This window comes from Salvia hispanica, chromosome 2, assembly GCF_029641045.1.
Source record: "Salvia hispanica isolate PSC_SH4W2 chromosome 2, Shi_PSC_v1, whole genome shotgun sequence".
NCBI lineage: Eukaryota > Viridiplantae > Streptophyta > Magnoliopsida > Lamiales > Lamiaceae > Salvia > Salvia hispanica.
In genome coordinates this window covers 11666154-11687866 of record NC_142693.1, presented here as the reverse complement: position 1 = coordinate 11687866, position 21713 = coordinate 11666154, and the positions used below count along the sequence as shown (strand labels likewise).

The following is a 21713-nucleotide window of genomic DNA, read 5'->3' as shown; positions in this document are numbered from 1 at the left end:
CGGCCAAATACTTCCTCAGTTTTATAAAAAAAATGTAGTACTTTTCTTCGTTTTAGAATGTTAAATTTTTTTGTCTCATAGGGTCGCCCACATTTTTTATTAAGGTATCGTTCGATTGGCATGATTAACTAATTATCAAACTATGAATTAATTGTGAGATTATTTTAATTAAAAAAAGGTGGTTATGACTTATTATTATATGGTTATTCCTCTAAAATTAAACTGTGATTCAATCTCATAAACTAAACATAATATAAATTCAATCAGGAGATATAATCTATCAAACCGAACATGCCTCATCTCCAAGAAGGAAAAATAAATGAGTTATATCATCTATTTATCGTCTCAAAAAGTGAAATATACGCACTTCCAAAGGGAAAAAAAATATAGAAAGATAAATTATATTTTAAAATAAAATAATTGTACAAAATGCATTATAAAATATAAAATGTTATACTTTCTCAAATACCTTACCTTTGGAAAATGATTTTTCATAAGAAGAAGGCAAATATGGTAGTTATAAGGTCATCCCGCATCCATGTCTCTTATCCGTCTCTTAACCGTCTCATCTCTTCAATATTCATGGGCCTCACTGTACTTTTCACCTCATCTCTTAACTAAGAGATAATACACGCATCCCTCCATCTCTTAACCATCTCATCCTTTAACTATTCATTCAATTTCATTTTTAATTTTTATTTCCAACAAATTCAATTAATAAAAACACACTTCATTAAAAAAATAAAAATTACAATTTAAAGGCCTTAAAATAAAAAAAATACATAATTAAAATCCTAAAAAAATTAAAAATACAATAATTAAAATACTCTAAATTAAATTATAAAAACTATTCCACCGGCGAATCATCCCCCGAAGTCGGCGGTGTACCCAAGTTAGATCGAGTCTGAATACCAAGTTGAGCTTTCAAATGCGCAATTCCGTCCATATGGGCTTCAAATTGGGGAGGACTCATTTTTGAAGTGTCAGCCATCGTGGCGACCAGGTACATGAACATTAGGGTGTTCGAGCCCGAGCCCGAGCCCGCCTAGCTTGATTCGCCGCGGCCCCTCCCCCTCCCTCTCGCCGCCTTCGTCGTCTTGGTCCCTTGCGGCTGACGCCGTGAACTGGAAGAAAACCCCCCTGCATCCTCGGTTGATGTGCCCTCTTGTGAGGTGTTTCCTTCGCCGCCATCACTAGACGAGTAGTGGCCACGCGCCGTGTGCTTCGTGCGTTTTGAGCTCGAGTCCGACTCGACACCTCCAGCCCACCTTTCAAGGTGGTGGACGTGCGACCAACTTCGACATACTTGAAATCTTTACCGAGTCGTCTTTGAAGACCCGCAACGCCGCTCTCAGAATGTCAGCTCCGCTTTGGTAATTCGCCTCTTCTGCCCTGTATATCGCGCAAAAAATTTGGACATCTTTATCGCATCGGTCCCAGTGACTGCGGAGCATCTTCACGTTGCGGGCAAAGGTCTTCTTCGGCCTTCGTGCGTTGTAAACTTCGGTGACTTTTTTCCAGAAACACAAGTGGGTTTGTTGATTCCCGACGACGGGATTGTACGAGACGCTGATCCAAGCGTCGTACAGTGCCAACGTCTCCTTTTCGTTGTATGGATGACGCCCGTCGTCCCCCACAACCACGTGCTGGTCGCCCTCTTCCTCCTCGACATTGACGTTGATCCTGTCGGAGCCTCCACCTATTGCCCAGTCGGGCAAAGTGCGTTCAGGCGGCAAAAAATTCTCCAGAATTTGGGATAATCCTGGCGATTGCCGGGGAGGGACGATAGTATGCATCCACATCAAAATGTGGTGTTTGGTACGCCGGCGGAGTCGTCGAGGCTTGGGTGCCCGGCGACGAACCGGGAGTACCCAAAAAGTTGTACATGCTCGCCCAATCGTCGAACGAGTTCAAGTTTAACCCGCCAGAGCGCCGTCTGCCGCCGCCGCTGGAGTTTCCATCGCGGACATTTTTTCAACAATTGAAGAGAAAGGAATGGATGAGTGTAGTGTTTGTGTGTAAAATGGTGAATGGAGTATTTATAGAATAATAAAAAAAAAATTAAAAATCGACCGTTTGCTGCAACGGTCATTTGACCGTTTAAAAAAAAATTATTTTTTTCGAATTAAAAAAAAATTATTACGTCATAATTCCGACGCCCACTCGCGGGCCAACGAGTGGGCGTCACGCCATCGCTTAGCGCGCGCCACGTGGCCCGCGCACGTGGCTCGCCAACTCGAGGTCGGCCTCTTCCGGACGCGTCGCGCGACGAGATGTCGCGTCTCGTCTCGTTGAGACGAGACCGAGACAGCATCGAGCCGCGATGCGGATGCTCTAAAATTTTACCCCTCCATTATTGTAGAGGTAAAGATACCATCTATTCAAAATGGGAAAATATAATACATTCTCAACTATCTTTCCTATTAGAGAATGATTTTCATGAAAAAAAGGTAAATATAGTAGTTATATTACTTTACCTCTCCATTTATCTCTCCTCTTGGAGATGTTCTAATAATACTCTAATTACTTTTTCTTTCTATCTCTTTTATACGTTTCAAATTTCATGTTAAAACTCGAGTTATTCTCAAAGTCCTTTTTTTATGGGATAGATGAGATATAACTAGTTCGATCTTAATATGTATTTAATGGATAATTATATCTTTCTTTACTTATATTATGTATCAAATTCAAAGTTAATCATTCTTCCCTCCATTTCACAGTAGTACAATCTTTTCATTTTCTGTACTCGTTTTGGAACAATCATAGTAAACAATTAAAGTGAATAAAAAGTAAAGTAAGAGAGAGAATAATGTAAGACGTCTATTCTCTCTTTACTCTACTTTTCATTCACTTTAACTATTTATTAGCATTTTTTCCCAAAACGAGTGCAAAAAATGAAATGACTCTACTACTATAGAATAAAATGAGTACTAGTAGTATTATTTAGTGCAATAAGTGAAAACAGAATAAGTGACACAAATACAGTGTTTTCAATTTGAGAAATATGTTGTTTTCAATGAGACATCGGTCACACCAAAAAAATACTACTCCCTCAGTTTCAAAATAAGAGTCTTATTTTGTCATTTTGGTCTGTCCCACAATAAGAGTCTTATTTCATTTTTACCATTAGTAACTAGACCCTACATTCCACCAATTTTTTTCACTCACATTTTATTATTAAACTAATACATATAAGTGAGACTCATATTCCAATAACTTATTCAACTCACTTTTCTCTACATTTCTTAAAACTCGTGTCATAACTAAATAGGACTCTATTGCGAGACGGAGTATCACTTTAAATGACATAGGTAGGGTATAGATAAAAAAAAATCATTGTTATGTACTAAATCTGATATTATTTCAAAATGATCTTCTTTTTCCCTTTGCCATCATTCTCTTTGTTTCTTTGTTTCAATATCAAATTTAAGTTTATTAAATTAAATTTAAAATTCAGATTTTTAAATAACACCAAATTATTTTAATTAAAATTATTAATTTACGTATTCTATTATAAAAAGGTTTTGTGTGAGTTGGCTGCAGAATTTTATTTCTCTATATATAGCTGTGAGAATTTTAAATGTAATTTTATAAAATTAAATCTTATATTTAAAAAATGAAACAAAATGAAGGATTGCAAAGGGAAGAAGAAGATAATTTTAAAATAATATCAGATTTAGTACCTCATTTAAATAATATCAAATTGAAAAGGTTAAAAATGTGAAAAGACGAAATTGCCCAGCAGCCGAATAGGAAATTTTTGGGTGGGAAAATGCCAAAAGGACCGATTGGGAAGTAAACTCTTAGTTCAGGGATTATTGTAGATATTTCTAAAGTCGAGGCACTACTGGCGAGATAAATTCATAATCTAGAGATATTTTTGTAATTCACTCTTTTTATTTAGTTGTACTTTTTAATTTAATAGTAGTCAACTTTTTTTTAATTGAAAATTGAGGGAGGGGAGAGAGAGAGAGAAGAGAGAGGTTTAGATAATTTATTCGATCTCCCACAACATTTTTTTGTTGTAACCATTCAGTGGTGGTACCTGCTTTTCCACAAGCACCTCAAGTTAGGACTACGTATTTCATCATTTAAAATAAATTGTAATATTAGAATTTCAATTAAGAAATTCTCTTATTTTTTTAATTATGTAATTTTCCACAAGCACTTCAAGTTAGGATTATGTATTTCATCGTTTAAAATAAATTGTAATATTATAATTTCAATTAATATGTAATTTTCGTGAATCAAATCTATGAATTCTAGTTTTAAAATAATACTTAATCTAAAATATAAATAGAATTTATTGGAAAAATAAAAATAATAGTGGGATCACGAATAGTGAAGAAGAAATGAGATAGATAAGAGATGGAGAGTCAGAAGTAGTCTTTTAATTAAGAGACTAAATAAAAAATATTGTGGAGTCTATAAATAATGGGGGGATGAGATGAATAAAGGATGATGAGATATAGATATGGATATGGATGATTAATCTTTTTATCTTGATAAAGTAACGTAACCTTTTTCCATTCGCCCATTCTCAAACCGTGGGAAATAATTTAAATATTTTTAAGATAATGGTAATTGCAATGTTTCCATGAAAATGGTTTTATAAATTATTGACTAAATTATTAATTTGATTGTGTAAGAACATGACACATTCCAATAAATAAAACAAAGAAATAGACTGATGCCCACTCATTAAAGTTGTGATTCGAGTCACCATCTCCATTTAGTTTTTTTTAATAAATTATGGTTTTAATTTCTTCTATCAATGAAAGTTACCTTTAACTTATTTATAAATTATTGTTTTCTTATCGAATTCGGTTAATAATAGTAAGATTTTGTTTGCACAATCATGGATAGTTTAATTAATTTCGTTTACATATCATTATCAAAACAAGATGCATATTACATGTATATAATATTAAATTTTGTTTCATGATATTTGATTTAAAATACATGTTACATGTATGCATAATTTATTATCGTTTCATAGATTTGAATCAAGGTGAATATTTCATATACATTATGTAAATAAATTATTTAATTATTTCATGAATATATTTGAATTATGATGCATATTACACGTAAATAGAATTTAATTTGATGCATACCAATCATAGGGATTGATTTATTAAGGGTTATATTTATATGATTTGTTGGATTGGTTATATAGATTACATTTGTTTTCTAAATTAGAAAACCTAATCTTATTATAATCCTAATAGATAGAAAGTAAGAATGTCTAAGCATAACAAAATTTAAATTTCATAACTAATTATAGTTACAGATAAAAAATAATAGAAAATTACATATTAATCCCTATAAGTGGACTCATAAGAGAATTTTAAGTAGGAGGTTGCGTTTTCTAAATTTGAGTATATATCTTATAATTTGATATGTGATGGTATCTTTTTATAGAACGATTCACACAACATCACATTGTAAGGAATCATGGCATGATTGATTAGAGGATGAGGTGTTTATTTTTCCACGTATACTATATGCACCTTATTTTTTTGAAAAATAACAAATCATTATATGATGCCACATCACTATTTAATTTACGAGAACAGCTCGGATGATAAAATTGCTACAAATGGAAAATCTAGAATATATATAAAGAGTCTTAAAATTTGAAATAAATTGATTGTTGAGTTAAAGTTAGTGCTAAATTTTATTATCAATACTTAATCCACCAAATATCAATAATAATATGTGTAATATCTGGACCCAACAAACTAATTTCAAATAGACTGACAGCCCGATACATTCGGCTCGACTGATGCCCATTTATGCAAGCAAGGGAAAGTGTCATTCAAATCATAATTTTTAGTTTACTTTTCTTAAATCTCATTTTCAAAATATTGCTAATTAAATTGTAATTTTACTTAAATTTGCAATTGTCCACACGAGTAATTTTTAATTAAATTGGTGTTTGACATAGGAGTCGAAATTTTCAATGAAAAAACTTTAATTCGCAACTCCGAAGCGAAATCATGAGTTCGTTCTACATTAAATTCACATAAGTGTTAAATAAGCGCCACATAATGGCTGGAGAGATTAGTTAATTATATAGGATAACTGCTAATTGTAGTAATATTATGGTTTAATTCATTGATATTGAAAGTTAATGAGATTAATCATAAGTCAACTGAAAATTACTCACTTTGTCGTACTCAACGTGAAGGAATTATGTTGATGCGAACTTGGCGTGTTATTATCTTGATGGGAGACGAAGTACAACTGAGTATGGATTTACTTATAGTGGTACTGCTATTTCATGAACTTCTAAGTTGCAGAAGACTTCGTTTTATCTAAAACAAAGTAAGGAGATGGCGTGGTTGCAAAGTTTCTTAGATGAACTTGAAAAGGAGAACAACAATATAAGTAATTTACAATGATAGTCAAAGTATTATTTTAATTCTTGCCAAATAATCCAATGTTTCATTCTAAAAGAAAGCACGTGGAGTTGAAGTATCACTACATTTGACACTTATTGGAAATGAAAATCCTGCAACTTGAGAAGATACTTGGAAGTAAGAATCCAACAAACACATTCACTAAGAGGGTGACCTTAGAGAAATTGAAGTTATGCATAGCTTCGAATAGCCTAAGAACTTGGAGTGGAGATAAGATGATGCTAAGCGGATGTGGGGAGAAGATCACAAGGATATGATTGTTTGGGAGTCGTCAGTATTCAAGTGGGAGATTGTTCGTAATGGAGCTTGAATATCTCCTACCATATTTTAGTGTGAAATTAGGGTTTTACTCATAAATGGAGATGCGCTCTTTCATTGTAAAAACAACATGAAATTATATACTGAATCTTCTAGTTTAACATCGTCCTCACATCGTATTGAACTAGGTAAAAAATTCTTGTGTTCTTCTCTTTTGTATTTGTTATTATCTATGTTTATTTCCCAACACGAATGTGGAGATGAACCAGACACCAAGTAGAAGTCATCCAGGCAAAAGGCGGTGAAGCACAAGGGGAGCAAAAGGCGACAACCGCATCTTCAACTGCCTTGACTAAGAATGTATGTGTAATGACGGTGGAAATGAAACGAATCAATAACACTGACTTCCTAGTCGTGCATTAAACAATAATGATTAGAATTATAATAATAAAAAATAAATGTAAATAGTTTTAAGTACTTAAAATTTAAGTGATTTTGCATGTATAGAGATGCATAAAATAGAGATAAGCACTCAGACAATTAAGTGTTACTTTAAAAAATCGGGCTATAGATGCCCTAAGTCACCACTTGCGTAAGTGTATGGACTTGTGAATTTTTACCAGCGAAAATACTGTGATTGACAAGTTTAAATTTGTTAATTTTGACATAGATAATCATAATTACAAACGTAATCATTCCCATTATCTAAAATGGAAGTTAAATTAAGAAATACTAAATTGAATTCACTATTTATATCATATGCCATTGCACTATATGACTATATGAAAAATATTTATAATTTTGAAGGATATGAATCAAATAATTGTTCTTATTTGAGGTCTAAATAACAATTATTTGAAAATCGAGTGAAATAAAAAAAATGTGGTTAGCCTACAAATCTCATTTAATCACATAAATTTAAAATATATTCAATTCCTATTGAATACAACACAATCAAACAAACTTTTTATAAGATTCTAACATTATAATTCCAGCTAATACTAGTAAAAAATAGTAAACACATTTTATCTCTAATTTAGTTTTTAAAAAGTGTAAATGGAGATATGAGTAAAGAGAATAAAAAAATAAAAAAAGGTCAATAGAAAGAGACGGCAAATGTCCATTTCCAGTCCTTGACGCTTTGCCGTAGTTTGACTCGCCGCTACAGTAAATTGGTGGTGGAGGAGGTGGACCCTACACATGAATTCATTCCACTCCTATCATCATATTATGAAGTTTGGCTTCCTCAATTTACTGCTGCAATAAATAACTACTAAAAACAGCAATCCAAATTTCAATATTCATCCCTGTCTCACCAGCCCAGCTCCACCGTCCATCTCTCTAAATTCTAATTCTCTCTCTCTCTTCTTTTGAGTATATAATCTGCTGGCTTCTGATTTTGCATGATTGTGCCTGATCGATGATTGTGGAGCTCGCGATTTGGTAGTGTATAAATTTGGGGATTCTTCACCGCGTGTTTGTTTTTTTTACGAAATGGAGAATATTGAGACTTTGCTAGCTGCTGTAGCAGCTCAGCAAGGGTTTTGCGACGACGATGACGACGATGAGGTGGGGAATTCCGCTGCATCGGCGCCGAGTCGACCGGTTCCGGCTCCGGGGCGGGCGATCGGCGGGGGGAAGCGGAGGAGAGGGCGCCCGCCCAAGCCACAGCACGCGGCGAAGCCTCCTCCGCCGCCTAAGCGGCGGAAGGTTGAGGATGAGGAAGACGATGTGTGCTTTATCTGTTTGAATGGTGGTTCTTTGGTGCTCTGCGATCGCAAGTGAGTTTATTTAGATGTGATGAATAAACTGTTTTCTTCTGATAATTTTGTTGAACAAATTTCTGCTGAGTTTGTGTTAATGTATGTTTGGAGTTAGGGCGTGGAATGTGTGTTTTGTTGCTTTAATTAGATCGTTGGATTCTCTGGCAATTTATGGCTGGTTTCATATCAATGTGATTAGGGGCTGTCCAAAGGCATATCATCCGGCTTGTATTAAGCGGGACGAGGCATTTTTCCAGTCGACGGCAAAGTGGAACTGCGGTATGTTTGTTACCTCTTTTGTGAGAGCTTTAAGGAGCCTGTATAGGAGTATAATTTTTAGTAACTTCACATTCGTAAAGATCGAAAATGTTGTCGAATACCCTAAACCCTAACATGCAGTTGCTGCAAAATTGAGCCTTTTGGCTTAGTTTAAATGAATTAATTGATTCCGTAGATCTCACACTTGTCGACAAAGAGGTAGTATGTTGATTTTCGTTGTTTCGCGATGAGCTCTTAGTGGTATGGGGTTATTTACTTATTATTATGTTGATATTTCTTTCAGGGTGGCACATATGCAGTGTGTGTCGAAAGGCATCGTCCTATATGTGCTACACTTGCACCAATTCGTGGTGCAAGTCTTGTATTAAGAATGAAGAGTTTGTGTGTGTTAGAGGAAACAAGGGGTTTTGCTCGACATGCATCAAACCCATCATGCTGATCGAGAATAAGGACCAAGCTGCCAATGACTCGGTATGGTCTTGTTTCTTCTAATGTTTTCAAGTTTTAATGATTTCTTAATTCGAATTTCTTGCCTTCCTTGCGTAACTTTGGTGAGTAAATGTGCTTCAGTTAGGGTAAAACTGCATTATATGTTACTTCTTCATTTTCCATCCTTCTGGTCCTGTTATGATTATTATTTTCTTCTTTTATACTCCTAGTTCTTACCAATCATCAAACTAGCATTTATGAGGACTTCCGTTCGTTGATCTTTCTGGTTTACTTGTTTATAATGGTAATGTCAAAAACTAGCTTTAGATATTCTAAAGGGCAGGTATTATTTTTATTAGGACTCGATCTAGTTCTGTAGTTCTATTGCATCTTATGTCGTATGTAATATGGGAGGAACCAACTTAACCTATTGACAGCATCTTAGATGTCCAATTTAACTAGCTGTTTCTTTTATGGAAATTTATTTGGGTGAAAATAAAAGCGGAAAGCGTGGAATTATGTTTGCTTTAAACCAACTTTTATTTGTCCGGACATACTATAATGTGTATATGGCATGACGCAAAACGTTATTGACAGCGTGACATACAGAAGCCTTTTGTGTGAATCACATGGTTTTTGTGTAAAGAAAAGGCGTGACCTTTTACTCTCGTCTACCACGTGGAAGTCTTATCACATTAGTACTAATAAACAATCTTTTTGACATTAAATTAAACCTAGGGGGTGCCATAATTATGAATCTTGGTTCTGGAAATAATATAAAGTTTAAGTACATTTTGTCGTGTTGTATTTATTTGAAATAAAATTTGTCACAAAAGGATATCTGTCACAAGCCTCAAATACTAATTATTTATGGGGATTAAGCTTAAAACAGAAGACCCATTTATTGCGAATGAAAATCACATTTTCCCTTATTTAGGTTAATCTAATAACTCCCGAAAACTGATAGGAAGAGCGAATCTGACAGCAAACAATAGTGTAGTTAGCTGGAAATTGGTGACATTTGTGACCTACTTGCATGCTAAGTTATTTTGACTATTTCGAGTTAGCTGGAAGACCTTGATTCTATCTCTAATTAAAGTAGATATAATGTTCTTATTATTCTTAATGTCATTTGGATGCGATACTCAGGTGATAATTACCAATTTCTTGCACAAACACATTTATTTCAGTGATTCATGATTCTTTTTTTTCCCTACTGGGATTATCTTTGCAGATTAAAGTTGATTTTGATGACGAACTTAGCTGGGAGTATCTTTTCAAAATGTATTGGCTACTCTTAAAAGAGAAGTTATCATTAACATTTGACGAGATTAATCAAGCTAAAAACCCCTGGAAAGTTGCGGCTACAGTGGCTTTCAAGCCACAATTTGATAATGTGCTTCCTGTGTCTGTTAGTGGAGAAGTTTCTGCGTCAAATAAGACTACTCAACACTTGGAACTGAACAAGCCCTGTGTAGATATTAATTTTGTTCCGCATGATGGTTTGAGGACTTCAAGCAATGTTGACCACATAGAGAAACTACTCAGCAACGAGAAAATAAGGTCACTGTGCAACAAAGATACTTTGAAGCCAAACATGGACAAAGTCACGGTGCAACATGATGGTTTGAGGACTTCAATCAATGGTGACCACATCGAGAAACTGCACAGCAACAAGGAGGAAATGGGGTCACGGTGCAACAACAAAGATACTTTGAAGCCAAACATGGACAAAGTCACTAACCAGATGAACACTGAAAAAGCAACCGACAACTCAATCATCAAGAAAAACCTAGATAGTTTGAGCCCTGTCAAAGATACCAACATGCCATGCATCTCCCAGAACATGAACACCAGAGAGTCGGACAAGATTGCAGTTGACAGTGAATGGGCGTCCAAAGAACTCTTGGAGTTTGTTGCACACATGAAGAATGGTGATACACAAGCTATACCACAATTTGATGTTCAAACACTATTACTTGACTACATAAATAGAAACAACCTACGGGATCCCCGCTGGAAGAGTCAAATTATATGTGATCAAAGGCTAAAAAGTTTATTTGGAAAGTCACGTGTTGGTCACATTGAAATGCTGAAGCTTCTTGAATTTCATTTTCTCATGAAGGATGATTCTCTTAATAGTTCTTTCATTCCTGCTGGATCTGTTAGTTCGGCAAATGACGTGGAGAGTAATGGTAAAATGTTTGTATTGGCGATGCCGGCTAGAAGGAGAAAGCGAAAACATCGTAAAATGGGTGAAGACAAAGGACTGAAGCGTGATTTGAATGAATATGCTGCAGTTGATGTTTATAACATTAGATTGATCTATATGCGCCGCAATTTGGTGGAGAAACTTCTGGATGATCGTGAGAACTTCAATAATAAGGTTATTGGTTCTATTGTAAGGATTAGAATATCAACTAATGATCATAAGACTGAAATTCACAGGCTTGTCCAAGTTGTAGGTATGGTCTATTCATTTATCACATTCACGCTTTAGTTTCTTTCATGTAATCTTCCATACTGCTTATTTTTACCAGATTATGCTGACACCAATTATACGTTGATATCGGTGATTCAGGGACTAGTAAGGTGTCAGAGCCTTATAGAATTGGAAACAGGACAGCAGATGCCATGCTTGAAGTTTTGAATTTAGACAAAAAAGAAGTTGTCTCAATTGATGGCATCTCAAATCAAGAGTTTACTGAGGTAACCTGGGATGATTGCTTTAGAGTTTTTTTTGGGAATCTACTTTTATGGTACTAGAACTATTAGTTTCATTAGCATTATAGTATCTTTCTAGCATACTGGTTCCTTTATAAGCTCTGAAAATCATAAATTTGTAAAAATTGTAATGCATTGATCTGTTCTTTGCTCTTCCTGACGCAAGACACTTTTAAAACTAAAATATTTCCTGCTCTTCAAATTCAGATTAAGACGAATTTCCACTCTTTTTCTTTGAATGTTCCATATGACCATTAATAATCACTCCCCCCCCCCCATTCAGGAAGAATGCGGAAGGCTACGCCAAAGCATTAGATGCGGTCTTGTGAAACATTTTACTGTTGTAAGTTCTCATGTTTCTTTGCTTCTGAAATTGATCGTGAACTTCTAAACCACTGGACCACTAAAAGCTGTTTGCTTGCAGGGTGAGGTGCAAAATAAAGCTGTGGCGCTTCAGTCAGTCCGGGTCAATGATGTAAGTTTATGGTTCTTATCAGCATGAATTTGATTTAGTAATCAGGCTCCATGGTTCATGCTTTAAGAAGTACATAGAGATAATTTTATGTCTCCTTTTGTTTTGATATCCTGTTACTCTGAACTTAGTGGCTGGAAGCAGAGATATTGAAGCTAAATCATCTTAGGGATCGAGCTAGCGAGAGGGGGAATGCGAAAGAATATCCTTTGTTTATGGCTACTTCATATATACCCCATTTTGATTGTTAAATGTCATTCTATCTTCACTAATCTATGCTGCAGTTCTCAATATATCTACCCAAAATTTGGGAGTACATATTGAGTACTAGTTGTATGATAAGTTAGTACAAACAATTTTTTCTGGATTTCCTTGACAGTCTTCACGCTTCTAGAATGTGTGAAGGAATTGCAGCTTCTCAAATCCCCTGAGGAGCGAAGGCGCAGAATTGCTGAAGTTCCAGAGATACATGCTGATCCAAAAATGAATCCAAATTATGATTCTGAAGAAGATGACAGAAGTGTTGGCGATGGTAAAAAAGGTAGTAGTACATTACTGGGGTGTGGAATTCTCCTGGATAGTGGATATGCCTCGGTTTTAATAATAGTTGGTTTTTTCAATGATGGTTTAATTATGCAGATGAATATGTGAGGCCAAGCCACTTTCGATTTCCTCGAAGAGCACAAAAGACGAGCTCCAATAAGAAAGGTAACATTAAGATATAAAGGCTCCACTTCGTACATGGAATTGGAGGTGTGGAATTGGAATTGGAGCCTTCAATTCCAAATCCAGTGTTTGGTATCATAAAAATTATTGGATTTGGAATTGAATTAAATTCCAAATCCTCCAATTCCACAATTTGAATTCCAAATCAAAAGTAGTGGAATTCTTCTTGGTCTATGAAACCTGAGTAATTTTACCAATTCTGATTTTAAACTATTTCAATGAAAGATAAACATAGTTATAGTAACCAAAGAAAACAAACCAAAACAAAAGAAACCATCAAAAAATTTCCAGTTCTCATCAATTGTTACACACACACACTGCACACACTGCACACACACACTGCACTCACACACACAAACACTGCACACATTCTCACACACACAAACACTGCACACATTCTCACACACACTGCACACATTCTTACACACACTGCACATACACATTCACACACACACTGCACACATTCTCACACACACTGCACATACACATTCACACACACTGCAAGCACACATTCACACACACAGTGCACATATTCAAAATTTTAAATTCAATTCCATATCAATTATTTCATTCTGCCAAGCAAAGTATTTGGAATTGAATTCTAATTCAATTCCCTCCAATTGAATTCCAATTCCAATTCCAATTCCAATTCCATGTACCAAACGGACCCTAACATGTAGGATTAGATAGTTCAGTGGAAGTTATTTTCTTCATTGAGATTAAATCAGAAATATTTGTATTAATTATTCAGGTAAAGAAGAGCGATATACTGAGGCGAAGGAAAAAATAATAGAGAATGCTGATGCAAATAGATCAAGTAGTGGCACGAACGAGCAGGCCACGCAAAGATCTGATTTAGAGACATCTACTTCAACTGTCTGCACGGGAAACTCACCTTGTGCAGAAACTGAGAAACTGTGGCATTATCGTGATCCCAATGGTAAGATTCAAGGACCATTTTCCATGATGCAGCTTCGGAAGTGGAACACAACAGGTCTTTTTCCACCTCATATGAGGATATGGACGAATCATGAGCAATACGACTCATTACTTCTCACTGATGCACTGAGCGGGAAAGTCCATATACCATCAGATTTGTCATGTGCACGGTCTTCAGGTCTGCATGGAAACAGGCCTCCCGATGGAATTAATGTAAGGGAAGAAACGAACGGGACCAGTAGAGATGGTAATAAGCAAACAGAGGCTACTGGAGTTCTGAAGGTGGGCGACTTGAGCTCCTCTAGCCGGCCACAATGTAGGGATTTGCTCAAAGATAGTAATTCTAGTGTCGATGATGTCAAAGTGCATACTTTGCCTCGTCCGTCAAGCCCTGAAACGATACCTGCAGCTTTGACTGATCAATTCCAGGGGGAAGATGATCCCAACCAGAGTTCACAAACCGAAGAAAAGAACTCAGGTGGGCTAACTGAAAGTCCTATGACTAGAGGGCTCGAGGAGGATCGATCAGGCAAACCTTCTGAAGAGAATTTGAGACCTTTAAATATTGACTTGGGCTCAAATGATATCGAATCTGCGCCTGTGTTAGAGCCATCCAGCTCGTGTAAACCAGCTGAGGATGTAAATATCTTGTTTCTCCCAAGTCCTACGCCTGAGGTTGAAAACCAGCCGTTTGTATCTGCAGATGTCCCTGCCGAGAACTCTGGTGTTTTGGAGCTGCTAAGTCCACCAAACTCTAACAATGAAAATGAGGGAGCTGAGGCAACTCAGACCAAACCAGATGGGTTTGTAAATCTCCCCGTGTCGAACTCAGGGCCAATCTGTAACGGTAGCATCCAACTTCCAGAAGTAGCTGACGAATGGTGTGGATATTCTCCGACGCCTGCAAGACCATCAATCCAGGAATGGGATCCGGCCTCCATCTCTGTATCTCCTTCGAAACATCCCGAAGTTAAGATTGATACTTTGGACAGCATGCCACCAGATTCTGCGTCCCATCCGACGTCGAACATGCCTGACTGGCGTGCGATGATGAATGAGCCGTTCGAGTTCATTGATTTAGGGGAAAATTCGGTGTCAGACTTGTTAGCTGAAGTCGATGCAATGGAATCGCAAGGGGCATTGTGTTCACCCACTTCAGCTATCAAATTCGCTAGGGAATTTCTCTTAGATGAAAGTACAGATGATAGCTCTATTTCAATCGAGGAATTCAGCTCGGTGCTGGAACCTCAAAAAAGCAATGTCTTGAGCTCCACCAGTGACGTGAATTTGAGTCCCCAGTCATCGGAGCCGAGCAAGCAGAGCGGGACGTCTCCTGTCGACGCCTTCGATTTCTTCCGGAGGTCATGTAACTCGTCTGCAAGCAGTGAGGGGGAGACGAACGCTCCTGTCCATGGGAGCGACGCCGGTTCGGAGATTCATCCCCCGACACCAACCTACGTGAATCAAGTGATCACTGGTGCAGCCGTGGCTCCCGGGACGGGGTCCGACAAATCGGACCCTGGATGGGGTACAATGCAGGGGAACATTGGTAACATAAACCTGGTGACAGTGCAAGGCAATGTTAACCTTGTCCTCGGAGAGCCTAGCCAGGGAATGGCGAACCTTGGGTGGGGAACGAACGCTGGACCCGCATGGCCAAACTCCAGTACCAACCGCAGCCCAAGGGATGGAAGCTTGCCGTGGGACGGCCAACGGAAATATAGCGGTGAGAGGTTCAATAGTCCCAGAGAACGGGGCGGTTACCAAGGTGGTGGTGAAGGAGGGTACGGGAACGGGAGGAGTCGGCCAGCATGGGGTCGGCCACCATATGGAGGTGGCGGTGGTGGATATTCGCGGCCACTGCCGAAAGGGCAGAGGATATGTAGATTCTACGAGGGTGGTCACTGTAAAAAGGGGGCTTTCTGCGACTACCTGCATCCATGATCTGTTCACTTTCTTCAACAATTTGTTTTTTGCTTAATTTATTGTGTGGAAAATTCTCAGTTAGTTCATGTAGTTTTTTTTACAGTTCATTGCACTTCCAATAAAACTACAGTTTAACATTAGTTAGAACCTTGAATTGAGCTTCGATTGAGAGGATGCTCAAGGGTATATTTTGTTTATTTTTTGAGAATCTCATGATGTCGAGCTCAACGCTGTTTGTACGAATATATGATGATCCGAGTTTGAATTCAAACTCAAATATGATACTATTATCAAGTATCACATGAACCGTAGGTAGATATTTTCTTGTATCGAATGACAAAACAAAGGCTCAATTTTATGGTAGTTAAATTAAAATTTTAATTTTAATCATAATTTTGCACAATTTTGCAAAAAAAATGCCTCATGGAGGACATTTTTAGACTTTCATATCTAGGTACTGGATATGATATTTTATCCATCTCTCTATTGAGTATTGAATATGATATTTTCTTATATTTTGAGTCCTTGAAATGATATTTTTCATTTCACTTTTTCATTCACTTTATGTGAGGTCGTCTTTCTTTCTCTTTCTTTAAAAATTTAGAAAGTAAAAAACAAAAATAAAAAAACTATGAAATTCTTAAATAAATTAATTAGAAAAATTAAAATTATAATTAATATATTTAAGAATTTCATAATATACTATTTTATTTTAATTTTTTACTTTATAATAGTTTAAGTGAAAGTGAGAGAAAGAAGATTTGACATAAATTGATTGAAAAAGTGAAGTGAAAAATATCATTTTAGGTAATCATTAAACTATAAGAAAATATTATTGAGAGATATAGAAAAATTCGTATTTAGTACCTAGATATGAATGTCCAAAAATGTCCTCATGCCTTGGGGGCATTTTTGGTGCAAAATTGTGATGAATAGTGAAAAAGTATTATGAATGTGATTACACCTTAGTTCAGGGACTACCATGATATTTTTAAAGTTCAGGAACCGTTTGCGTTCGAAACGCGTAGTTCAGGGAGCATTTGCGTAGTTCACTCCTTTAAGAGATGTTAAGAAAAGTGGGTAGAAAAAAGTTAGTGAAATATGAGTCTCAGTTGTATATAGTAATTTTAAATGAAATGTGAGTGAAATGAGTTAGTGAAATGTGGACCCTATTATCATTGAGCTCAAACATTTCTATTATATAAGAGACTTTAAAAGAAATTGTCAATTATTTGGGAGAGAGTTCATTGGACTCCTACATTTCTAAATCTTTAAGAAATTAATTTAAGGATGATAAAGTATTAATTAAATCTAGAGATTCAACTAAAAGAAGAAAAATAAAATAATTAATCACAAGATTAATTTTTAAACACTTCAAACAACTCAAATAATATCAAACCCAAAATTAAGAGATAAAGTCCATTTCCTCACTTAGGCTCCAAAGCCCAAATTTCTCCTTTCTTCTAAAATTTTCGGTCCATGCTAGAATATTTGAGAGGTTATACCACAAAATTATTTGGCCCAAAAAGGGAGGCCCAAAACCTAAAATCAAAAGAAACCCTAATATTTTAACAAAAGAACAAAGGTCAAAATTGGTCATAAACATATAGTCAGAATACGAATTTGGTCCAAAACATTTACTTTTTGAAAATCGGGTCCAAAACATTTGAAATCGTTATCGAAGTGGTCCTAAACATTTGAAATCGTTGTCGAAGTGGTCCTTTTCGTTCAAAAACTAACGGTCAACGCCTAATTAATGATTTTTTAACTTAATTAATATACTAATGCATAATTAATTAAACAAAATTAAATATAAAAATAATAAAATGCTAAGAAATTCAAAATCGACTTTTTCTCCCTCTTTTTCCTTCTCTTCCATCTCTCCTTCGTTCTTCCTAAATCAGAATCTCTCTCTTCTTCTCTCCGGCGCTCAACGTCGTCGCGTCTTTCTCTCTCTGCTTGCTCCTCCACAAATCGTTGTCATCGCGTGTTTCTCTGCATTGCTGTTGTCTGAGATCAAAACCGTCGCCGTCCACTATTGCTGTCGCCATCAACCCCCATTTCTTTCGGTCCTCCTCATCTCTCTCTCAATTTTCTTTCTCGGCGGTCCGGCGTTGTTATCTCTCCCGACGCGGTCGCTATTGTTGGAAGATGGTTTCGCTTCCGTCGCCTCTGCCTGCTCGTTGTCAGTCGAGAGAAAGACGCGACGACGTTGAACACCAGAGAGAAGAGAGAGATTCCGATTTAGGAAGAACGAATGAGAGGTGGAAGAGAAGGAAAAAGAGGGAGAAATAGTCAATTTTAAAATTTCTAAGCATTTTATTAATTTTATATTTAATTTTATTTAATTAATTATGTATTAGTGTATTAATCAAGTTTAAAAAATCATTAATTAGGCGTTGCCCGTTAGTTTTTGACAGAAAAGGACCATTTCGATAACGATTTCAAATGTTTAGCACCGCTTCGATAACGATTTCAAATGTTTGGACCCGATTTTCAAAAAGTGAATGTTTTGCACCAAATTCATATTTTGGCTATAGGTTTAGAACCAATTTTGACTACTCTTAGCAAAATTCAAAAAGAAGAAGAAAGTGGACGCCTCTCCCAACCACGCTTTTCAGCTTCAGCTTCTTAATTTTTAATCCAATCATATTCTTATATATTCTTTCACTATCAATTACTGTTAGAATACTTGTTTGGAATTTGTAAAGATGTCTCTTTTCTTACCAAACTTATAAATTCCCTTATCAACCTAATTTTATTTTCTTGGATACTAAATTCCAGAATTGAAAACGATAATTTTGTACTAGGAGTATTTCTTTATTTACCGGGAGTTTTGTATTCAAGAAGATAATTTTAGCATCTTTATGCACATAAGCCAAACAATCATCTCATCAAAAAAGATAGTGTTTAGTTTGTCAAAATTGTAAAAAAAATGTTTTACTAAAGTAAATTAACATACATCTTTATCACACCCCTAAATTGAAATAAATATTTTATTGTGTACAAAAAAAAAAACTTTGTAGAAAAGCAATTAAATGATGATATTGCGTCAAAGAGAAGTCTCCTCAAAAACCGTATTAGATGTACCACTAACACAATCTAACATGAAATTTGTAGATGTTAAACATCATTCAAAACCTCATCGACGAAAAAGGAAAGTAAACCAGCTGTGCTTGGAGACAATTTAAAGTCTGGAGAAGAAACTCACATAGGCCAACGAGGAGGCAAAGCACCTCGATAGGGAGATAGAAAATTAAGTGTCCAAGTTAAAAGGTGCTGAGGAACAATGTCTGATCTTGGAAAAATCGAACCAGTCTTTACTGATGTTGAAGATGGGAACTCAATCTCAAGAGCTTACAGAGAAGCAGAAGGAAGTAAGGAACTGGGAAGACTATGGGCTGCTGACTCAGTGGCGTATCCAGTATTTTCAATTTGGAGGTGAAAAAATAATTACGACCACTTAAAATTTCAAAATGTGACTAATCTTTTTTGCTTTCTTTATTATGTTTTTTCAATTATTCTATTTTTTTAAAAATAAAATGTCTGTCTTTATTTTTTTTTAATCAAAAAACTTCATTTTAAATAAAAGTAAATTATTTTATATTATCACGTAAATTATACATTTGAAATACAAGTATTCATGTTTTTTCTATTTAGCAATATATTATATAGATATGAATATAATGAGGATGTTAGTTTTATAAATATGGAGTACTTTATAAAACTTATTTCAATCCAGTTATATCAAGTTAGTGGTTAAACTAATAAATTTGTTAAAAACATAATAATTAATAAAACTTAAATATGAATTGAGAACAAAATAAAATTGAATTAGAGGTGATATTAATTAAAACCAAGTTAATTTGGAGAAGAGAAATTTAAATTGAAAAATACTTTCCACTGGGCCACCGATGGATTGTATGAAAATGGGACTACATATAGTATTAAAGTAGAAAATTTTGGGGTACAGTTGTACCCCTTGTTCCAGCGTGTATACGCCGCTGGCTGCTGTACAAGAAGAACAATTGCGCTCGGGAGGAGCTCCGAGACCCAAAATCATTCTAAGGTTAAGCAGGAGAACAAGCATCTTGATTCTGCATTATCAATACAGGATATGCTGGAATGGGATTTCTAGGTTAACGGAATCAACAGAAAAATGCACTGCAGCAAGAGATCTAGTGCATGAAAAAGGAACTATATGATCTGAACATGAAGCACCATTCAACTTTGGACCAGGCACATGAAGTAGGCTTGAATCCAGAATCCTTGAGATCATCAGTGAAGAAACTTGCCAGAGGGAATGTAGCTGAAAATGGAAATTATGGAACAGCTTCTTGAGAAAACTTCGATCTTGAAGTCCTCCCGCTGAATTAGATGCTGTTAGAGGGAAGATAGAAGAGCTAGAACAATTGCAGGAAACAGACAAGAATCTAGAGAAACTCACAGAGAACAACACAGTTCGTATGATGCACACCATCAGCTTGAAGCTTTAAAGGCCAAATCAAAAATCTTGGAAGATTCACGCCAGTTTAACTACTCAGCTGGAACAAACTCAGAGAAGACTGGTAGATCTGGAGAAACTTCATGGAGAACTTATAGGAAGATGTGAGAATCTAGAATATGAGAAAGAATTAACTCTTTGCAAAGTTGAAGAGTTCAAGTGTCATTGAGATGAACAAAGCTCGACTGACTGTAATTCAATCTGATATGCATAATCTGCAAGAAGAACACAGAAGAAGAAAGACAGAACTCTATCATGCGCTTGATAGTGCCATAGCTAGTGAAATTGAGATATTTGTGTTACGCACGACTGCTCAGGTCACAAAGAATTGCAAACTTATTGAGTAGTCTAGTTTATCGGAAAAGGAGATCTCACGGCTAGAACATGACAATCTCAGCTGGCAGCAGTCTAATATCAGATTGATGTCAGATCATTTCAGTACTCTGAGGTCAGGGACCTGTCAGTTATTGAAGGTTCTCAGCATTGCTAAGGATTGTGTCTATGCGGATAACGTGGAACTAGACCAGGTTTACAACAGCCAGCTATCAAGTACACTCCAACATTTGCTGATGAAGGAAATCTGGAGCGGTATGTTGCATTCTAAGTTCTTGTCACATGGATTAAGGAAGTGGGATTACATTCAAAGAATGTCGAGGTGGAAAAGGGCAACCTAGAGCATGAGCTCAAGCTGAAGACTGAGCAAGTGTTACAGTTGCAGACTGACTCTTCTACACCCCTTGAGATGAATAAAGAGTAAACACAAAACTGAGGGAGGAAGACCGCAAAAAGGAAGCTCTGATGATCCAGATTTGAGAATTTGAACTCAAAGCTAACAGACATGCAAGAGGACTTACAAAGTGAAAACCTATAGAGTTTAGGGTTCTGAGGAGAAAAGATCTTTAAAGGAAGTATCATGCATTCCGAGGAAAAACATAATGTCTTGGAAGAGGAAAATTATGCCTTTTGTGATAAAGTGTTAGATCTTGAGAACCTATCATTGATTTTCCAAAGATTCGCAGAAGAGAAACTTAGGGTGCTAGGAGATCTTGGTGATGATCACAACAAACTTAATGTGATGATATATTTACATAGTTACATTATTGATAACGAATAATATTATAAATAAGTTAATTACTTAGATGTAAAACAGTACAATTTATAAAAAATAGATGACATAACATAAGAAAAACATAAAAATAGATAAAGAAACAAAAACAGAAGTAATAATAATAACAATAATAAGAAAAATACATAGATATAAAATAAAT

General features: G+C 35.8%; 1 protein-coding gene across 1 annotated transcript; it reads left to right on the top strand.

Annotated features, from left to right (window-relative positions):
• The first annotated feature begins 7938 nt into the window (after window positions 1-7938).
• On the top strand, window positions 7939-16238 carry LOC125221859 (zinc finger CCCH domain-containing protein 44-like). Its single transcript, XM_048124168.2, has 11 exons — window positions 7939-8464; window positions 8646-8725; window positions 9009-9196; window positions 10389-11619; window positions 11736-11863; window positions 12162-12221; window positions 12303-12353; window positions 12482-12552; window positions 12737-12891; window positions 12990-13058; window positions 13828-16238. The coding sequence occupies exons 1-11, from the start codon at window positions 8178-8180 to the stop codon at window positions 15957-15959; spliced, it is 4452 nt and encodes a 1483-aa protein (XP_047980125.1). The 5' UTR covers window positions 7939-8177; the 3' UTR covers window positions 15960-16238.
• Window positions 16239-21713: the final 5475 nt, after the last annotated feature.